This window comes from Opisthocomus hoazin, chromosome Z, assembly GCF_030867145.1.
Source record: "Opisthocomus hoazin isolate bOpiHoa1 chromosome Z, bOpiHoa1.hap1, whole genome shotgun sequence".
Classification (NCBI taxonomy): Eukaryota; Metazoa; Chordata; class Aves; order Opisthocomiformes; family Opisthocomidae; genus Opisthocomus; species Opisthocomus hoazin.
In genome coordinates, this window is record NC_134454.1 from 76,205,971 (window position 1) to 76,223,263 (window position 17,293).

Here is a 17,293-nt window from a genome sequence, read left to right on the forward strand (position 1 = left end):
TAAGAATTTGTTTTATTCATAAAGGAAGTTTCCGTGAGGGAGATAAATGTAATCTTAAATAGATTTTGAAGTCATGGTGCAGTTTATGCCTTACATTTTTGGTAGATCATATGTGTTGATTGCATTTTTCTGGGAAACAGCTCATGTGAGAGACTGTACCATTAATGTCACTGAAAGGTCACGGCTATACCAAAAAATAATATTAATCTTGGTTTAAGTGATATTCAGAGAGAAAAACTGTATGAACATTGATTGTATCACAGCAGTGTTTATTTCACAATTATGCAATTTGAGAGGAACAGCATACTCAAACAATTCTTTTATTATTTTTATTGTTAATTACCTTTTGTAATTCCAATTACCAGAATGCCTACAAAGTCAAAATATTTTGATAAGAAGGAAATTAGTCATGGGACTTACTCTGTACCTCGAATGACTGAAGATCTTAATGAAGTGGGACCATTTGTTCAGGAGGAGTTAGATGTAATCTCAGAAAAAGAAGGTTTGTTTTTATGTTATATCCTTCTGCTATGGTCTGACATATAAAACAGTAGGAGTTTTGCCTGAATAAGACTGTATGTCCCTCTATTTACTTAATCAAAAAATGGAAATAAGTTTTCATTGTTATGTTGAAATTATTATTGTATCCATTTTATGTTATAACTAATTTTTGTATGATTGCTTTCTCAAGACTTTCTGATCAGTTTTCTACTTATGTAACTTCTTTTTGCCGTAGACATAGGACAACATGTATTAACATATTTTGTTCTCTCAGTTACTTTAATTCCAAAAATATTCATAAAACTGTGTAAAATATGATTTGAAAATTGTAAGAGCTGAGTATGCATGGTTCAAGTTTATCTTATTCCTACCATGAAAATAAGCTGCTGCTTTTTTTTTTTTTTAATTTTTAAGTGTATGCATCATCACTAATAGTAACACAAATTTTGAATTTACTGAGTCATCTCTTAACCCCTTTCTCCTCGCTAGGGAGAAAGTGGGCTGATGTGACCAGTTGACAGATATCACAGAACAGTGAGTTGTGTAGTTTTCTGATTTAAAGTAACTGTGTTTATTTTGTAGAGTTCTTTGAGGAGCCATATGAAACTCCAAAGAGCTGCAGTACCTCTATCAAGATCAAACCTGTAGAATGTCAAAGAGGAAAGGCAAGTTACCGTCTGGCATAGAAGCATCAAATTATTGTGAATACTCTTTTCAAAATACCCTGAATTCCTTCATCTGCTTAAGAAATTGAGGACCTAAGTGTTTAGGATTGGTGATTTTTTTTTTTTTCCCTGCTTAAATCAATAATAAGTCACAAGTAATTAAACAGTAGTAGAGCGAGATCTGCTGTGAGCACTTTGAATCAGTTTTCAGTTGTTTCTAAAACTGAATGTGTGTATGCCTGTATATACAATATATGTAATTATATGTATAAAATTGCATTAAATCTATATAATGTATTATACTACGTATAAATATACAAGATTATGTATGCACACGTATATGCAAAAGCAGGTAAATTAAATATAAAAGATGGTCTCGTTAATAGATCAGATTTTTTATGTGTATTTTTTTATACTAGAAAGCTGCGTTAGCAAATTTTTTTTTCTTTAATAATGTGTGCTGTCTCTGAAGTTGTCACAGGGTGATTAACTAAAGACACTACTGCTTGTTTGCATGCTTGCTTGTTTTTTAGTTATATATATAAATGTATTTATTTAGCTCCTGTCTGAAAAATCAGTCTGTATCTGCAGACAACCCTTGATTTTTCATACACCATCTTTGGTCATAAGTCTCCTTTCTTTTAAATTGGCTAAGGGCTATTATGCGGAAATGTGAATTGCAGTGCCACCAGTTTACTTGCCTGTAGTGCTCTAGATTCAGTGCTGTTAATGAGATTAGAAACAATAAATGTATGTGGTCTTCAGTTGTACAATGCATTTTACTATAGTGAATCTGTGGCATGTGTAAAATCCTGCAAATTGTTTGAATTTCTTAGTTTGTAGATAGTTTATGTACAATAGGGTTGTTTCCACATTTTCATCTTTACCTAAGAGGTGCGCAGTTAGCAGAGTATATTTCCAGGGTACTATATGGATATGAATTTGAAAATAAAAACTCATAACAATGACTTAAAAAGAAGAATACTCAGATGAATCATTAGGGTATCTCATTATTTCTGATCTGTAGATGTCCTCTTATAAGTATGTAACTTTAGTTGTTTGTGAGTCATATTTTTTCAAGTGCTGATTAATCAAAAATATTGTTGCCTTAGGCTAATAAAATAATAGTTTATTGAAGCAGAAGGGGGATATAAACATTTATAAGTTCAGATGTATCTTTTTATATTCCAGCAGGTCTCCATTTCAGATGTGGATAGTCCCCAGGAAGATCAAAATGCGGAAAAAACAAGGGAAGGAAAGGCTGAACAGAATGCGTGAGTTGTTTTAATTTCTCTTTTAACTTTGCGTAAACATCTGAAGTAGTTTATTAATTACAGTATGCAGTGGAGTCTCAGTGGGTTCTTGCTGTTGGTTATAGCAGCAAACTCATAGTTTGAAACAAAATTTCAGTCATATTCTTCTTCACATGTACAGGCATTTTACATATACAAAGTGCCACATGAGTGGCGATTTTAGTAATGATTAAATAAAAGAAGCATGGCTTATGAGAAGGTGTATTTTGTATCTTGGAAAAAGATAGAGAATAACTGGAAAAGCTTTCAGATACACAATTCCTTCTCCAGACCTGAAATAGGAGTAGTATCTTCAGGCTAAGTACAGGCGGACAGCAGTTATTCTAGGAAGTTTTAGCAGTTAATTTGTTGCACAGCATAGAAGAAAGAGAGGTTGGTGCCTAGGAAGCAGAAGGTGAGATAAAAATGGATATGGGTGATAAGCTTGTTAGTTCCTGAAAGAGGGAGGGAGGTGTTTTACACAACTTAGGACATTTTTTTGATCTTTTTGAAATATCATGTTTTAAAATATCTCTACATTTATAATACAATGTATATAAAAATATAGAAACAGTCCATAAACCTGGTTGTCACATCATCCATTTGAATACGTTACTGCTTAGTTTGATTTCTCTGATTTTTTTTCAAGGGAAGAAACTATATTCTGTTTACCATGAGGAATCTTGGTCTTTTGGGATTTTTAATTTGTTTTAATGACAGGAAAATACCAACTTATTTCTGTTACTTCAATTAGATTTCTTCTTGAATCCACCAATTTTGGAGTAGTGAAACCTTTTCCTCTGGATACATTGTGCCTGAATGTCTTAATACTTACAACATTTTATTAATGGTGATAGCATGTAAATAAATATTCCTGTGTATATATAATGTTTGTGAAACACTTTTAAATGGCTTAATTTTAGAAAGGCTTAGAATCTCTACCATTTTGAACTAATATATTTTTATTTTGAAAGAGACAAAAATAACTGCACATAAGATGCCCCTCAAGGATTTCTTAATGCTGGCTGTTCTTTTTCAACTCAGATCAACCTCTTTTTGCCTGCTGTTTGTGTTGAATAGCCAGAATCTTTTCAGCGCTTTTGTTTGAGTCAGTTTCTGATTGCTAGGGAGACAAAGCATGAATGTCAATATTTGCCAGCTCAGATTGCAGTGTAGTGCAGTAATTGATGCCATATAGATCAGTATAGCTCTGATCAGGTGGCTTTCAGGTATTTTTATCTCATACTAATTAAAATAGTTTTTCAGGAGGTGTTATATAGATATATGTATATAGACACACATACCTGTATATAAATGAATATAAAATGAAAAGAAAAAGCATAACAATTTATTACAGTATTTACAATACTCATTTTTTCTTTCTTTGTAGCATGACTGAGGTTATTACTAGCACCATTTCTCACTCGTTCTCTTTGGAACAAGATGCAGAAGTTCCCAGGTAAGACAAACCTATAATGTTTGATACAATAAAAAATGGACTATCTATTAAATTTTCAGTCTGAAGTAACATGATGTGTAGATTTGGTTACAAAATATTTGCAGGTATAGTATATTGTATCTGCAAACTCTAGCAGTAAGTAGCCTTTCCTGAAACCTTTTTGTACTGTAATCCTTGAGGATCATACACTGTTACATGTTGTCCAGAATATGACATGAATCAAACATTTTAATTCAGAGCTACTATATTTCAAGAGAGGTGGTACTTTTTGGTTCCGGACAGAATTATTTACTATAAAAGATACATTGTTACATAAAACACCTAAACAATAACATCATAATCTTATATTCATGTTTTCATACAATTATTGAAATGTACATGTTCTACAGCAACTGCTAGATACGCATAAATGCATACACAGTATTTCTATAAAGAGGGAGAATGCTGGAATTGGTAAAAGTCAATTTCAGGCTTTCACTTCTAGAACAGTCCTCTAAGAGTTCTCTGTTTAGAGGAAGATCTGAACTATGCATCCTTTGGATTCCATTTTCATGTATGTCTAGTCTCGTTTCCTTCTTTGTTTTTCATGCTAGCTTTTTCAAAAAAATCTTTTCTGAAACTTCCATGGTTTCAGACCATGCTTACACATTCTAATTGTCCTCCAGAAGATTTCCTGTGCCCCTTCACAGCTATTACATATCCGAAACCTTTTCAATATTATCAGGCATTGCTTTATGCTTCTGTTTATTAATGTGCTTGGAGACCATCCTGTTCAGTTGTGAAAATCCTCCAAAGGTTGCCTGTACCTGTAGCAATGTCAGCATTTTTCTGAAATAAGAAATGTCTTTTAGATCAATTTCTGTTGATGTAGGTAAAGTCCTTAGCTTCCTTATAACTTAATGTAAATCCTAACCCTTTGTTCTTCATGTAAGGACTTCATCTACTTAATAGACTACCTACTGAAAGATCTAATTATGTCTGTGAGAAAATTCAATATATTGTATCATCTGGTGCATGTTATTTTAATTGTTATCTGATCTGAAATTTTGATACTGGTTTTTAATTCCAAATATGTAGACACATTTAGTTGTTTAAGTGAAAGTGAATCTGCCATCTTTCTTATTTCAGCTAATAATGTCCTTCTCCATTTTCCATCAGTTGTTTGGTTTTATGACTAGCCAGGCCCTCTTTCTGTGAAATTGTTGTTTTATTCTTGTATCTCTAGTGAAGATAACATTTCAGATATCCTCATGACTAAAAAATCAGATAGGACTTATGTCTTTACTACTGTTTTAGTTTTTCATGCAGTAGATTAGGAAGAATTAGGAAAAAGATGTCATACATACTCTCTGATGAAGATTGTGCAGTGTTAGTTGTTGAATTGTTCCTGCAAATTAATTAAGCTTTAGAAAAATGAAGATATCTGTAAAATTTTCTGCACTGATTTTAGACAAGCTCATAAAAGTGTTCTGAACTATGAAAGTTTTTCATAGTTTTGTTCTTTTCCTTCTTAAGTAATACAGTGATTTCTGTAAGTGATGGTCAGCCTTCTCAGAGTGTTGTGTCAGCTATGTCAAGTGTTGCCTCCGATACTTCCATTTGTGGAAAGGAGCAAGAAGTCAAGGAAGAAGTCCCTACAAAAGAGAAACTAAACACATCTGAAACTGTCAGTCAGATGCTTCAAGATGAAATGTTTAAGTTAGTTCAGGTGAGAACATCTCATTATTGAAAATAGTGTTCACAGTAGACTGTGCTATTTAAAACAATGGCGATAATTACTGTTTTGAAGGTATTCTCTGTGTGGTTGTTTTTGAAAGAGATTTCCAGTTAGATGTAAACTACTATGATATTTTAGACTTAACTCGTGTTTTTGGCTCAAGAAAATGACTAATAGAAGAATAAAAGTTTGAGTGTGTTTTAGTTCACATAACTCAGTGTACTCCAATAGTATAGATTAGGAAAAACTGTAATAACTTTGTAGCTACACTAGGATTTCATTTTTGTTAGTACATTGAGACAATTTTTTGCAACCTTACATTTACTCAAACTTCACAAAAAGTGAAGGAATTTGTCTTGCTTTAGCATAACCTGTCTGTGGCGGGTATTTGATGTATCTTAAAAGAGACTGTGGTACAATAAACAATCATACAAATGAATCATTATTGAAACTTTGGGATGTTGTTTATTTTGTCACCTGTATTAACAGGATCAGTTACAACATAGCCTAGACATAGAATTTTTGCTAAGATTCCTGTTAAAGCTGTTTACAGTGTTAACTTTGTGTGTGTGTATCCAGCTACAGCAAATCAACTTCATGAGTTTAATGCAAATAGTGCAGTCATCGTTTGCCAGTCTGCCAAATGTGCAACAAACTTTGCAACGGCATCAATCTGTTCACCTTGAAGGAAGCCAGCCTGCACACACTGCCGAAGGCAATGGCTCTCTGAAAACACAACTGCCCAGTCAAGGCAGTTCAGATTTTCAACCGAGGAATAGTTTAGGAGATGAAAGCAACAATGGCCATGTAAAAGTAGGTATATCAAAGTGTTGTTTATGAAGACTGTTCTGTGTATCTGATATGTTATCTGTCCTGATAAATTAGGAAATGTTTTTGTAGTGACTGCTGTAGATAAAAAAGATTTATACCATTTTTGTGTGTACTTAGTGCATGGTTGCTATTTCAAGATACTTGTAAATGCTTTTTTATTTGCTTTTCTGATTTAGAATCATCTGGATGTGGATGTTCCTTTAAGGCTGTTACAAAACCATAGCAACGAAGCAGGATTTATGCCACTGTCTCAAGATTTTCATTGTTCAGTACCTACTGAACCACTTCATCTGTTAGCTCCTTCCTCAGACGTCCAGAAAACACCGAAGCTTATCCCTATTAAAAAAAATCTGAACTCCTCAAATGGATTTCCTTTGCTTAAGCTTGAATCAGGTTATCATTTCAAACCAGCATTTTTACATCCAATAGAAATGTCATCAGCTTTGGCCAGACCACCCGCAGTACCACGAGTAGCTTGGAGTTCATCAAATTCCTTATGGAGCCATCAGTCATTATACACACCAGGAAAGATTAAGTCAAAAGAAGATTTGAACATGAGTAGGTATGACCCTGAGATCCCAAAGCTAATGCATGAGGAAGAGAAAAGATGGGCAGAAACAGTGCATAAGAAACCTCCCAAACATCTGAATGTAGATCAGTATGAAGGACAGCAAGAAGTTTCACCTCGGCAGCAGTTCTCTGCAAACGTGAATGTGGACAAAGCGCTGATCACTCAGAATCTGGCTGGTATTCCACTGTTGCACTTGCAACTTGACCCAGTACCTAGACTTCCACCAGTTGCGAGGCAGCCAATCACTACTACTTTAATACCTATTAAACTTGCAACAGAGGAGACTGACTGCAGAGAAACACTACAGCACAGAGGAATGTCACTACTACATGCTAATTTAACTCAAAAAAAGAAGGTACTGGATTTTAATAATGTCTTTTCTAAGTTGTAGGGTTTTTCCAGTTTCATGGTTTCTTATTCATCAAAAAGAAGTTAATGTTTCCAGACAGTGGAATTTGGAAGTGTTCGGCACAGCTGCCAGAAGGGATCTGGAGCTAAGGTCCTTTCTTACTGGCATGTCAATAAGGCAGGCTGCAAGCTTGAAAATGTTTTTAGCGACATTAGATTGATTCCACATTCATCAACATTCAGTCCATTAATAATGAATGTAAGGAATCTAGTATGTAAAATACTGGATAATATTTATATGGTAAAAATAGTTCAGTTTTTACAGAAGTTTAAATAGAATTATTTACGGAAATACAAAGAATGCAGTAAGAAATCCTCTTTTGTAAGAGCAGAAATGGAATGCTAAAAGGCTTGGTAAGAAAACCTTATTTTGTAGACGTTGAGTACTTGATGTTGTGAAAAATGTTGTTGTGACAGTGTGTTACATGCTTGTGAATTCCAGCTGAAAAGAATGGAAGTCCTTTTCCTTGAAAGGTGCTTCTTCAGTCCTTGTCTACATTGCACAGTTCCTACCTTCATGCTCAACTACATACAATAGAAATGCAAATAGTGAAATACACTCTGTGGAGAAAATTCCTATCTTTTAGTTTACTTTCAGAAAAAAGCTTACGTATGTACACATTATTTGAGATTTTCACTTTCTCTACAAATTGCTTCAGGCTCTGTGTTTGTGTAACTAAGATCCAAACTTTTTTCATCCAGTCTGACTGGGGTTCCTCTCTCTGTTTCCTGTATCATTGTTTCATTTTTGCTTCTTTCTCTCTCTGAACACTTTCAGCCACCAAAACTCATTCCACTTCAAGATCTCATTGCATTTGAGCAACGCCACCAGCATCGTACTGTGCCCAGTACTTCCTTTGGACAAGACCAAACTGAACCTATCCATTTACTAAAAACTGATGTTGAACCGTTTGAACTAAGAGACGTGCAGAATAATAGAAAAAGGCAAGACAAACTTTTGAAGTGGGTTTTCATTTTGAAAGACTTCATTTTGAAACCTATACCTTCTAGCTTTGAAATCGGTGGGAGTTTTTACAGCAACTTTTAATAAAGGGGATTGAATGTAATTCTCTTGGAGGAGAATAAAATAGCAAATACGAATAAAGACACAGCAGAAGTAGTATAGCATTAGGGCATGAAGGGGTTGTTGCTGTTACCAGGAAGAAGATTCAAGGAGAGATGTTTTTCATACTGGTATCTGGTTTAAAGTTTTATTGTTGTCTGGCTGTTTGCTAAATACTATTTGTGAAATTCTTTGCTGCTTACACGAATCTTAATAGGCTACTGTCTTCACTGCTTATCATCACTGTCAGTGATCTTCAAGAAGTTATGCTCTTTGAGTATAATTCCAGATATAGTCTCTGTTTCTGAATCCAGAGAGTCGTTAGCAAAATTCCTGCTGAAGGGAGATTTTATTTTGTTTTGCTAGTTATGTTATTCACTACTTTTGAAATATGATTTATTCTTTATTAATTGATTGCACAAGCAGCTAAAACAGTTTGTTTAAGCTGCATGTATATTTTTGTTCGGTTCTCGTATAGTATCGACAGATTCCTGACATTTCACAGATCTGTGTTTTCCATGAAGACTTAATGACATCATTGCATCTAGAACAGAACACTCGCTTCTGATCGTGATGCTTTTAACTCTTGGAAACACAGACTCAGAGATGAGTTTTTCACTCTTCAGGTGAAAAAGAATTGATACATAAGTAACTGCAGCTGGAATTTAGAATACCTGTTTTGATACTATCAACTGAAATGCTCAAAGCTACAATTGTTGTCTTATAATCTACTTACCAGCTGTTAAAGCACATTTGCAACTTTTTAGTAAAATAGAAAGTTTCAGTGATAACAGAGATTTGTTTCTTGCTGGAGTATTTCTTATAGATTCCTTAGAGGCATTTTGTGTAGTCATTACTATTGTATTATACACAAAATATAGACATGGAATGTTATGCAGTTTGTAATATTTGATATAAATAGCTTATTAGACAATTAACAGATTTTGGTGTTGATTGTTAAGTATTTTTATGAGTTCCTTCAACAATTTTGTGTAGATTTCTGGTAGGCAAAAGCAGTACTTTGAACTGATCTGTATGCAATAGTTGTGTTTGCCTTTTCCACCTTTATTTCAATGTATATTTCTTAACAGTAATATTTCTTAGAAAACAGTGATAGGTATTTTTATTTCAGTGCAGTTCTTATTTTTTAATTTGTAATTAATATGTTGGCAGACAAAAGAGGCGTGAAAAGAAACAGATGACAGAAAAGGAGGAAAAGAAGAAACCAAGCGTGTCCTTCTGCCCAGATGACTCCATCATCAGTGTTAGTGATACAGTGACGGTTGTTGAATCAAGGACTGGGGTACAGAAAAATGTGGGTTTATTGCCTTTTTCCATTCAAGTATTAACAGAAAAGACAGAAGCAGGAAACTATAAACCAAAATAATCACGTAAATCTCTTCCAAGCTCTAGCCTAGAAACGGTATATATCTTTCATTAATATACTTGGAATTTCATGTAAACAAGAGATTTATTTTTAAGAAGTACTCCAAGGTTGCTTTTGTTTTTCTTGGGATGTAAACGTGTCTATTTTGATAGGATAATTGTCCGTATGTACATTTAAAGTAAATATATACACAAATGCTAATTGCTTAAAAAAAAAAAAAGAAAAAAAGATTGTTTAGCCTAGTAGTAATGCTAGGACAAATGACCCAGGCATTACTCTTTTCACGTGAGGCTATATCTTGACAATATAAGAGTGAGCATGGGGAGCATGAGGTCTCAGTTCTGTCTCAGTCAAGAAGCTGAGAAGAGAAAGTCTTTGTCAAGCTGGGCTTTGATTTATGCACTTCTGCTCTTCGTTTGCGTAGGCCTTTTTGATATCTTTTAACATATTTGGGGATTATCCTTGGAAGTACCAGATTTCTATCTAGAACACTACCAGATTTAAAGCTAGATTATCACCCAGAGGAGCAGGCTCTCTTTGTGGTCCATACCTTACCTTTGGAATTTCCCTGTCCAGCACAACAGCTGGAGAGCCTCACCAGATGTGGGAGATGTTAATTATGGTACAGCAGAGACAGCATATACTCAAAGAAGAATGAGGAATTTGTGTTACTGCACATCACCCCCCAAGGTACATATAGGAAAGAATGTTACACAGTCAGTAATTCCATTAAGTTGGAACGGATCAGAAGAATTAAAAAAGAGAGTAAGAAAAGTATGTTACAGTGATTTTTTTTTTCCCCTTTCGCCAAATCATTACTCAAAGGAGGTATATTGGAAAGTTAACAGCATCAAGAAAGCCTCTAACTGACATTAGAACATCTTTTAAGATAATTCTTTTTCTTCTTATATTAGGGTCAACAAGCAAAATCTACATCTTACCTTCAGGATGGTTTTCTCATTTCAATGGGCAAGTACAAGTCTTTTTAATGCTCTGGGTGCTTAAATAAAATAAGGAACACAAGTTTTATAGATTTCAAAGGAAAACTCTGTAATGAAGATGTTAAAAACTCAAATTGTGTAGTCTCTGGGCAATACAGCATAATGGCTTACAGGGTCTTTCCCCAGAAAATTAGGAAAACCTTTCAGGATGTTCAACAGATATTCGGTGTTTTTTTGAGATAGTCAGTTTTTAGGGGATTGGTGTGAAGAAAGATGCAGGCAAATTGTCAAAATTGTTGTGTCAATTATCTGTAAACTCTGAATAAATGTCCTGAAAATTATAGAAGTATTTGAAGTTTTCTTAAAAATAATTTATAATCTTGTATTTATGCTTATAAGCAATGGACTTCATTAAATAATAACAGTGTGTTGAGTGGATTTCTGTAACTGTGGTTCACTGATTTCTGTTCATGTGATTCATTAGAAGAATGCTGTAAACAGTGCTTTCAAATTCTAAATCACTTTGTTTATAAAAGATATTATTCCAATTTTATTTGCTTACATTTTCTAATCACATGAAATTTAAGGCTTTTTTAAAAGAAACTGAATGTTTACAATATTTCTAGCTTGCAAAACTAAGATGGTGCCTATAGAAAATTTGATTCTTTCTGGTACATTATTTCAGCACAATATTTAGGTCTATCAGAGGACAAAATGTAATCCATTCTCTGACATTTGGTCTTGGAGAAAAACCGGCTTGCAAAGCTCTGTGGAAACATTAATAAAGAAATAAGAGTATACATGTCATAAATATTTCCGCCCTTTTAAAATATGAAACAAATTGTTATTGTACAGCATACTAAAAAACTTACAAATTACACGTCTGAACACCCTTGATTATAATTCAACGTAACATTGTAAGTTTCAGTACAGTTGCATATTCACATAAAGCAGGTAGTACAAACTTTTCTTGAAATAATTCATGAATTATGCTCAGAGCAAGGTTAAAATTATCTGTCAGAAATGCAAAGCAAAGATCTGTTGAAGCCCTTAGTTTTGAGTTAATATCATTGCTTTCATAGATTTCTAGTTCTTGCATTATTTGTAGACACCTATTGTGTACTGTCACATCTTAGACACAATGCGGGAAGCAACTGCTACTTCAGCAGATCTCCATTACATGGCTTCTACAGGAAAAAAAACAGCAGAAACTCAAGATGCAAGTACAAATACTCACCCAGGTAAGTGCTACCTGTGTGACCTGTAGCAACCAACTATTTTTGGTATGGCGTCTTGTTAATTGTGATGTGTGATCAGTTTCCAAAATGGACTAAGTTTTTAAAGGGAAAAACAGTTTTTCGTGCTGTAACTTTCTGTTTCAAAAAGTATTAAACCAGAAGATATTGGAGTATAAATTGGCAAATATTAGTTAATTATAAATAAAAATGCTGCTAGTGCAATTATGTAAGAGTCTCCACATGCTTTCTGTAAGTCAGTTCTGTGACTTTTTCTGAAAGCTGCTTTTAACTTAGCCTGGCTTTATCTAAGTGCATTTTAGACAATGTTTCACATGTGACTGAAACTGTTTCCTTGCCTCTTCCCCCCCAACTTTGCTTTGATTGTGAGCTGGGAAATCAGAAACACACATTCAGATAATGCCGTCAGTGTCTTTGCTTTCCTTAAATTCATGCATTTTGTTTTTGTTTTTTTTTTTTCCTATCAAGTGCTCAAATCATATCAGGATGTTGGAATCAGTGCTGGAAGTGAGGTTTCTGAAGTTCAAAAAAATGAGTCAGTCATGTCCGTTCCTGGGTCAGGTGTGGCTTCAGTCTTTCTCTACTTCATTTGTTGTTTGGGAAGTCTGTAAAAATATTACAACTTTAACATGTTTTTTGTACATGAGGTAGCTTAATGCAGGATCTACATAAGAAGATGCTAATTTATCTGACTTCTTGAAACTAAATGTGAAATAATTATAGCACTTTCTATGAAAAGTTTGACTGGAACTTTTCATGGTCCAGTGTACATGTGCTTTTGTATTCCTGTATGAGGAGGTACATTTGTGGATTTTAGCTTCATTTTAGTGACACTTAATCTTGGGGGGATTGGTGTTGCATAGGATTGACCAGTGAGATGTTAAGACAGACCACAGCTCCGCACGAAATTGAGCTGTAGTAGCTCAGCTAATTGTACAGTTGTTCCGTGCATCTGCTAAGTTGTGGAACAGCCATATGCCAAGTAACAGTGTTCCAGTCTCAAGTAGGAATTTTATTCCCAGTCACCTTTTGTGTCAGTTTGTAGAACAAAAAATAGAAGGTAACTTTGATTTTGGGTGAAAGAAGATTTATTTTGTTTTGGGTATTCTCTCACCATTTTAAATATCCTTTATAAATTGCATTATGTAGAATTAAGTATCTTAAGTATTTTCCCTATGTAAGCATATTAGTTTTTCCTTTCTTTTAAAATTCAACAGTGTTGTTCCATTTGGAAGATTATTTTAGTACAGCACATGACTTCTTTGCAGATAGTGTATTGGAGGTCTTTCTAGTCAAGTAGTATAATGTACTTGGATCAAATAAAGATGCAGATTTTTATTTTTTAACTATTCAGGAGGGAACTGGAAATAAAGAACAATTTAAACTGCAGCATGTTGCTTTGATTTTAATCTTTTGAGTGCTTTTCTGCTAATTTGTCACCAAAATGGAAAATAATTTTGTAATTTATTGTTAGAAGCAATCATTAAAGAAACCTACTCAGCTACATTGTCTATCTTCATTTTTAAAAGAAATACCAATCAGAGCTTTTCTGATCATTCAGAGAATTCAGACCTGTTTCCAAATAGTTTGTCTGAAATTTTGTGGCTTTTACTGTAAATATAATACTGACTACTGTTCTTTTCTCATAGAATCATCTAGTGCCCCTGAGATACTACTACCAGACATGTATTTAAACCTGAGATTCCCCACTGAAGTGAATGAGAGACCTTTACCATCCTTTCTCTCAGATGCACCTGATTTGGTTAGTGGTCCAGTGTACATATGGTTAAAATACATTTTAAGTATGCTGTTTGTGTTACTTCCTAGATTTGGGTTCTTTACATCTGGGTGAGTTAGTTGTGTGCGGAAGGGAAGACTGTAGTTATTTTGTCTCCAAAACAAAAAGCCTTTCAACTTGAAGTAGTAAAGAGGTAAACACAGGAAATGGTTAACAATGTTCTGTAAACAATGTATGCAAAACACATACTGTATAATTCTTCACAATCTTGTTCTTGTTTAGAGTGAACATGAATATATCAGTGTGATTGACATTGAAGACAGTGACATCCTTAACAATTTGCCCACGATACCTGAGTCTGCAGAAGAGACAGCTACTGCACAGCAAAGTGAGAAGCTTGAAATTCCATCTACTACAAAACTTCATCACATGGCATCTTCTGTTACTAATGCAATTCCACCTGAGGCACCTCAGAAGAAAGGTAAGCCATTTCATTTTTAAATCATGAAAAAAAAGCTATACGCTTTTCTTGTAATACTCTTACCTTCTGCAGAAAACCTGTGGCCATTCTCCAACTCACCTCCTGCTTTTTTAGTCTTATACATCAAAACATTTATGCATTTGACTTCTTTTGTGATGATTCCTGCCTCCTAAAACATACTATTAGGTGTAGCACAGCTATGCCTAATTACTTGCAGTACTTAAAAGTTTGTGTTTCTTAAATATTTGGAGTTTACTCAGTGATATTGGTGAATTTTTTTTTTTATTTGAAGACAATCATCTGATAAATGTATCAAGCAAAGTGCGCAAGGAAGATAAGAAGTCAGATTCTACTAGAGATAGTGTAACTTGGAACATATTACATGAAGAAGACAGAACTTATCCTTCCTCAGGGCTTCCATCTGAAGTAATTGGCAAAGAATACTTTTCCACAAAGCATGAGGAAATGGATATGCGGTTACAGAAACTACAGAACATAACAGAAAATATAGAGGAGGATTTCAGAAATACCAGACTGGTGAGTTCTGACTGCTAACTCCTGTGTCTCAAACAGTTTATTTTGTACCTTCTTTCAGCTAAAGAGAAAATTTGCATTTTAGAATGATGTATTTTCATATCTGCTTAGTACATGTTGAGAGTGATCAAGAGTTATATGCAGTTCTTTCACATTTAGTGCTACATCTGTTGGCTGACAAGGTTGCTTACAATGGACCAAATGCTGGCCAGAATGGTGATGTGCCTAGTGAATGGGTCAATTTCTCTGTAACTGTGAAAATGGAATAGCACAAAAGTTCAGGCTGAGCAGGAGAACGGTTTGGCAAATATTTCTGCCATTATGCCTCTGCAGAATATTATGTGACTGTTTCTTGAACCTGTTCCTATTTGTTTCATAAAATATTTGTATTTTTAAAGTCTTCATAAATCTAAATATAAAAGTAGATGAAATGCATTTTGAACATATACTTAAGATAATCTGAATGCACTAATTCAGGAATTACTATTTTATAGGTCATGACTGGCATAATGATAAAAAGTTAAAAATTTTCAACAGACTGAAGACTTAAAACTACATCTAGTTTAATTTGCGTGAAACTTTAGGTGTGGCTGACTTTAGGTTTATGTGAAATGGGAATGCTTGGAATTATTTCTTCACATTACTTTGACTTATTTACTAAGTTTAGAGCAAACTGGGAGTGACTAATCTAAAAATGAGCCAGTAGGCTCATCTGATTTTACCTAGCTGGTAAAAAAAAATTATTTTTCTTTGCACATCTGGAAAACTAAGGCAATTTCCAGTTCCTGTAGGTGTGACTTAATACAGAATGAATTCAGTACCGTTGTGCAGTTCCACAGCATCTACTTTTTGTATAATCATTCACACTAATAGTGTCCATTGCCTGTCCTTCCATCTGTTCTCAAAAATGTAAAGACCTCCTTGTGTCATCTACACTCTACACACAATTATTACACTAAGGTAGATTATTTTATGACTAATCGTTCATCAGTGTGATTATCTAGCCAGATTTTTAAAAGCCTGTGGTGAAAAAAAATCGTCACATACTCTTTCTTTAATTCCGCATTTCACTACATTGGTGTTTTAAAACTCTGGTTATCTAGCCAAATCCTGAAGATAAACCCATTTTCTTTTTTGCCCTTATCTCAGTGCACACCAGTTGGTCATTCCTTTAACAACAATTTCTTATATATTAGAAATCAGTTTTGAGGGCTGTTCTTTGTAAGAAGAATGTTCAGTAAAATGTCTCAATCTAGGTAAGTCAGTTTTAGTTTTCCCTACTACTTTTAAACTTCAGAAAACTCCTGACTTGTGAAGAATATGGAAATACTTTTATTTCTATGGTTTTTAGATAAGATATCTTGGAAAATTTGAGCTATTTTTAAAATAAAAATAACGTGATCAATAGCAGTAAAACTGTTCACAAGAGTAATAAAGTTCATACATATTTTTCTCAGAGTAAGAGTCCAGAAGATTGAACTCTTTAGATGAAATGAATCTACTTGAGCTACTTTGGTTCCTCAACTATTTTGTTTGTTTTGAATCAACATAGTAAATTAAAATATTTATAAGATTGTGAGGAAAAAAAATGTATTTAAAGCAAACTTTGCATGAATATCTGCAGTGTAAGTCTCAGAAATACCCTGAAGAATGTATCGTTACTTAGTTTTTGGGTTTCATTTATAGCTAGTAAAAATAATAGAAGATTTTGAAATGGCTGCCAATTCAGACCTTCGTGATCGTCTTTCATTCTCTGAAGATGCTAGAATCATTGATGATGGTATGTGTTCAGTTAACAGAAGGATAGTGAATTTACTATTGAATATTAAACTTGACTGACTTTTAATTACCACTGAAATTTACTGCAGTCCCAAAAGGTGCTACTGAAATATGCTCCAAAAATCAAAAATATGAGAGACATATAAAATCAAAGGTAGAAAATCGAAATATTATGGGTACTGCTTCAACAAAAACGCATTTGAAATTATCCGTATACTTTGACCTTTTCCATAACCATAATGCAGGACGTGGGTATTGGATTTTAAAGATGATAGTATGTATTGAAGGCCAATGGGATCCTGGGGTGCATCAAGAAGAGTGTGGCCAGCAGGACAAGGGAGGTTCTCCTTCCCCTCTACACTGCCCTGGTGAGGCCTCATCTGGAGTACTGTGTCCAGTTCTGGGCTCCCCAGTTCAAGAAGGATGAAGAGCTACTGGAGAGAGTCCAGCGAAGGGCTACAAGGATGGTGAGGGGACTGGAGCATCTCCCCTACGAGGAGAGGTTGAGGGAACTGGGCTTGTTCAGCCTGAAGAAGAGAAGGCTGCGAGGGGACCTTATAAATGCCTACAAATATCTGAAGGGTGGGTGTCAGGAGGATGGGGCCAAGCTCTTTTCAGTGGTGCCCAGTGACAGGACAAGGGGCAATGGGCACAAACTGAAGCACAGGAA

At 34.4% G+C, this 17,293-nt stretch overlaps 1 protein-coding gene across 4 annotated transcripts in view; it reads left to right on the top strand.

Annotated features, from left to right (window-relative positions):
- The window catches only part of CPLANE1 (ciliogenesis and planar polarity effector complex subunit 1), a 60,322-nt gene that overhangs the window by 31,083 nt on the left and 11,946 nt on the right, over positions 1–17,293 (top strand). Inside the window, exons 28-44 of one of the 4 annotated variants that reach the window (XM_075410666.1) lie at positions 366–502; positions 1,084–1,166; positions 2,358–2,440; positions 3,849–3,917; positions 5,433–5,625; positions 6,214–6,447; positions 6,642–7,391; positions 8,223–8,389; positions 9,681–9,822; positions 10,471–10,584; positions 10,809–10,863; positions 11,972–12,076; positions 12,560–12,652; positions 13,741–13,853; positions 14,112–14,310; positions 14,603–14,847; positions 16,531–16,624. In XM_075410666.1, coding sequence (XP_075266781.1) covers positions 366–502; positions 1,084–1,166; positions 2,358–2,440; positions 3,849–3,917; positions 5,433–5,625; positions 6,214–6,447; positions 6,642–7,391; positions 8,223–8,389; positions 9,681–9,822; positions 10,471–10,584; positions 10,809–10,863; positions 11,972–12,076; positions 12,560–12,652; positions 13,741–13,853; positions 14,112–14,310; positions 14,603–14,847; positions 16,531–16,624 — 2,876 coding nt within the window. The remainder of the gene's footprint in view (positions 1–365; positions 503–1,083; positions 1,167–2,357; positions 2,441–3,848; positions 3,918–5,432; positions 5,626–6,213; positions 6,448–6,641; positions 7,392–8,222; positions 8,390–9,680; positions 9,823–10,470; positions 10,585–10,808; positions 10,864–11,971; positions 12,077–12,559; positions 12,653–13,740; positions 13,854–14,111; positions 14,311–14,602; positions 14,848–16,530; positions 16,625–17,293) is intronic. The other 3 variants (XM_075410667.1, XM_075410668.1, XM_075410669.1) reach the window with 3 other exon arrangements.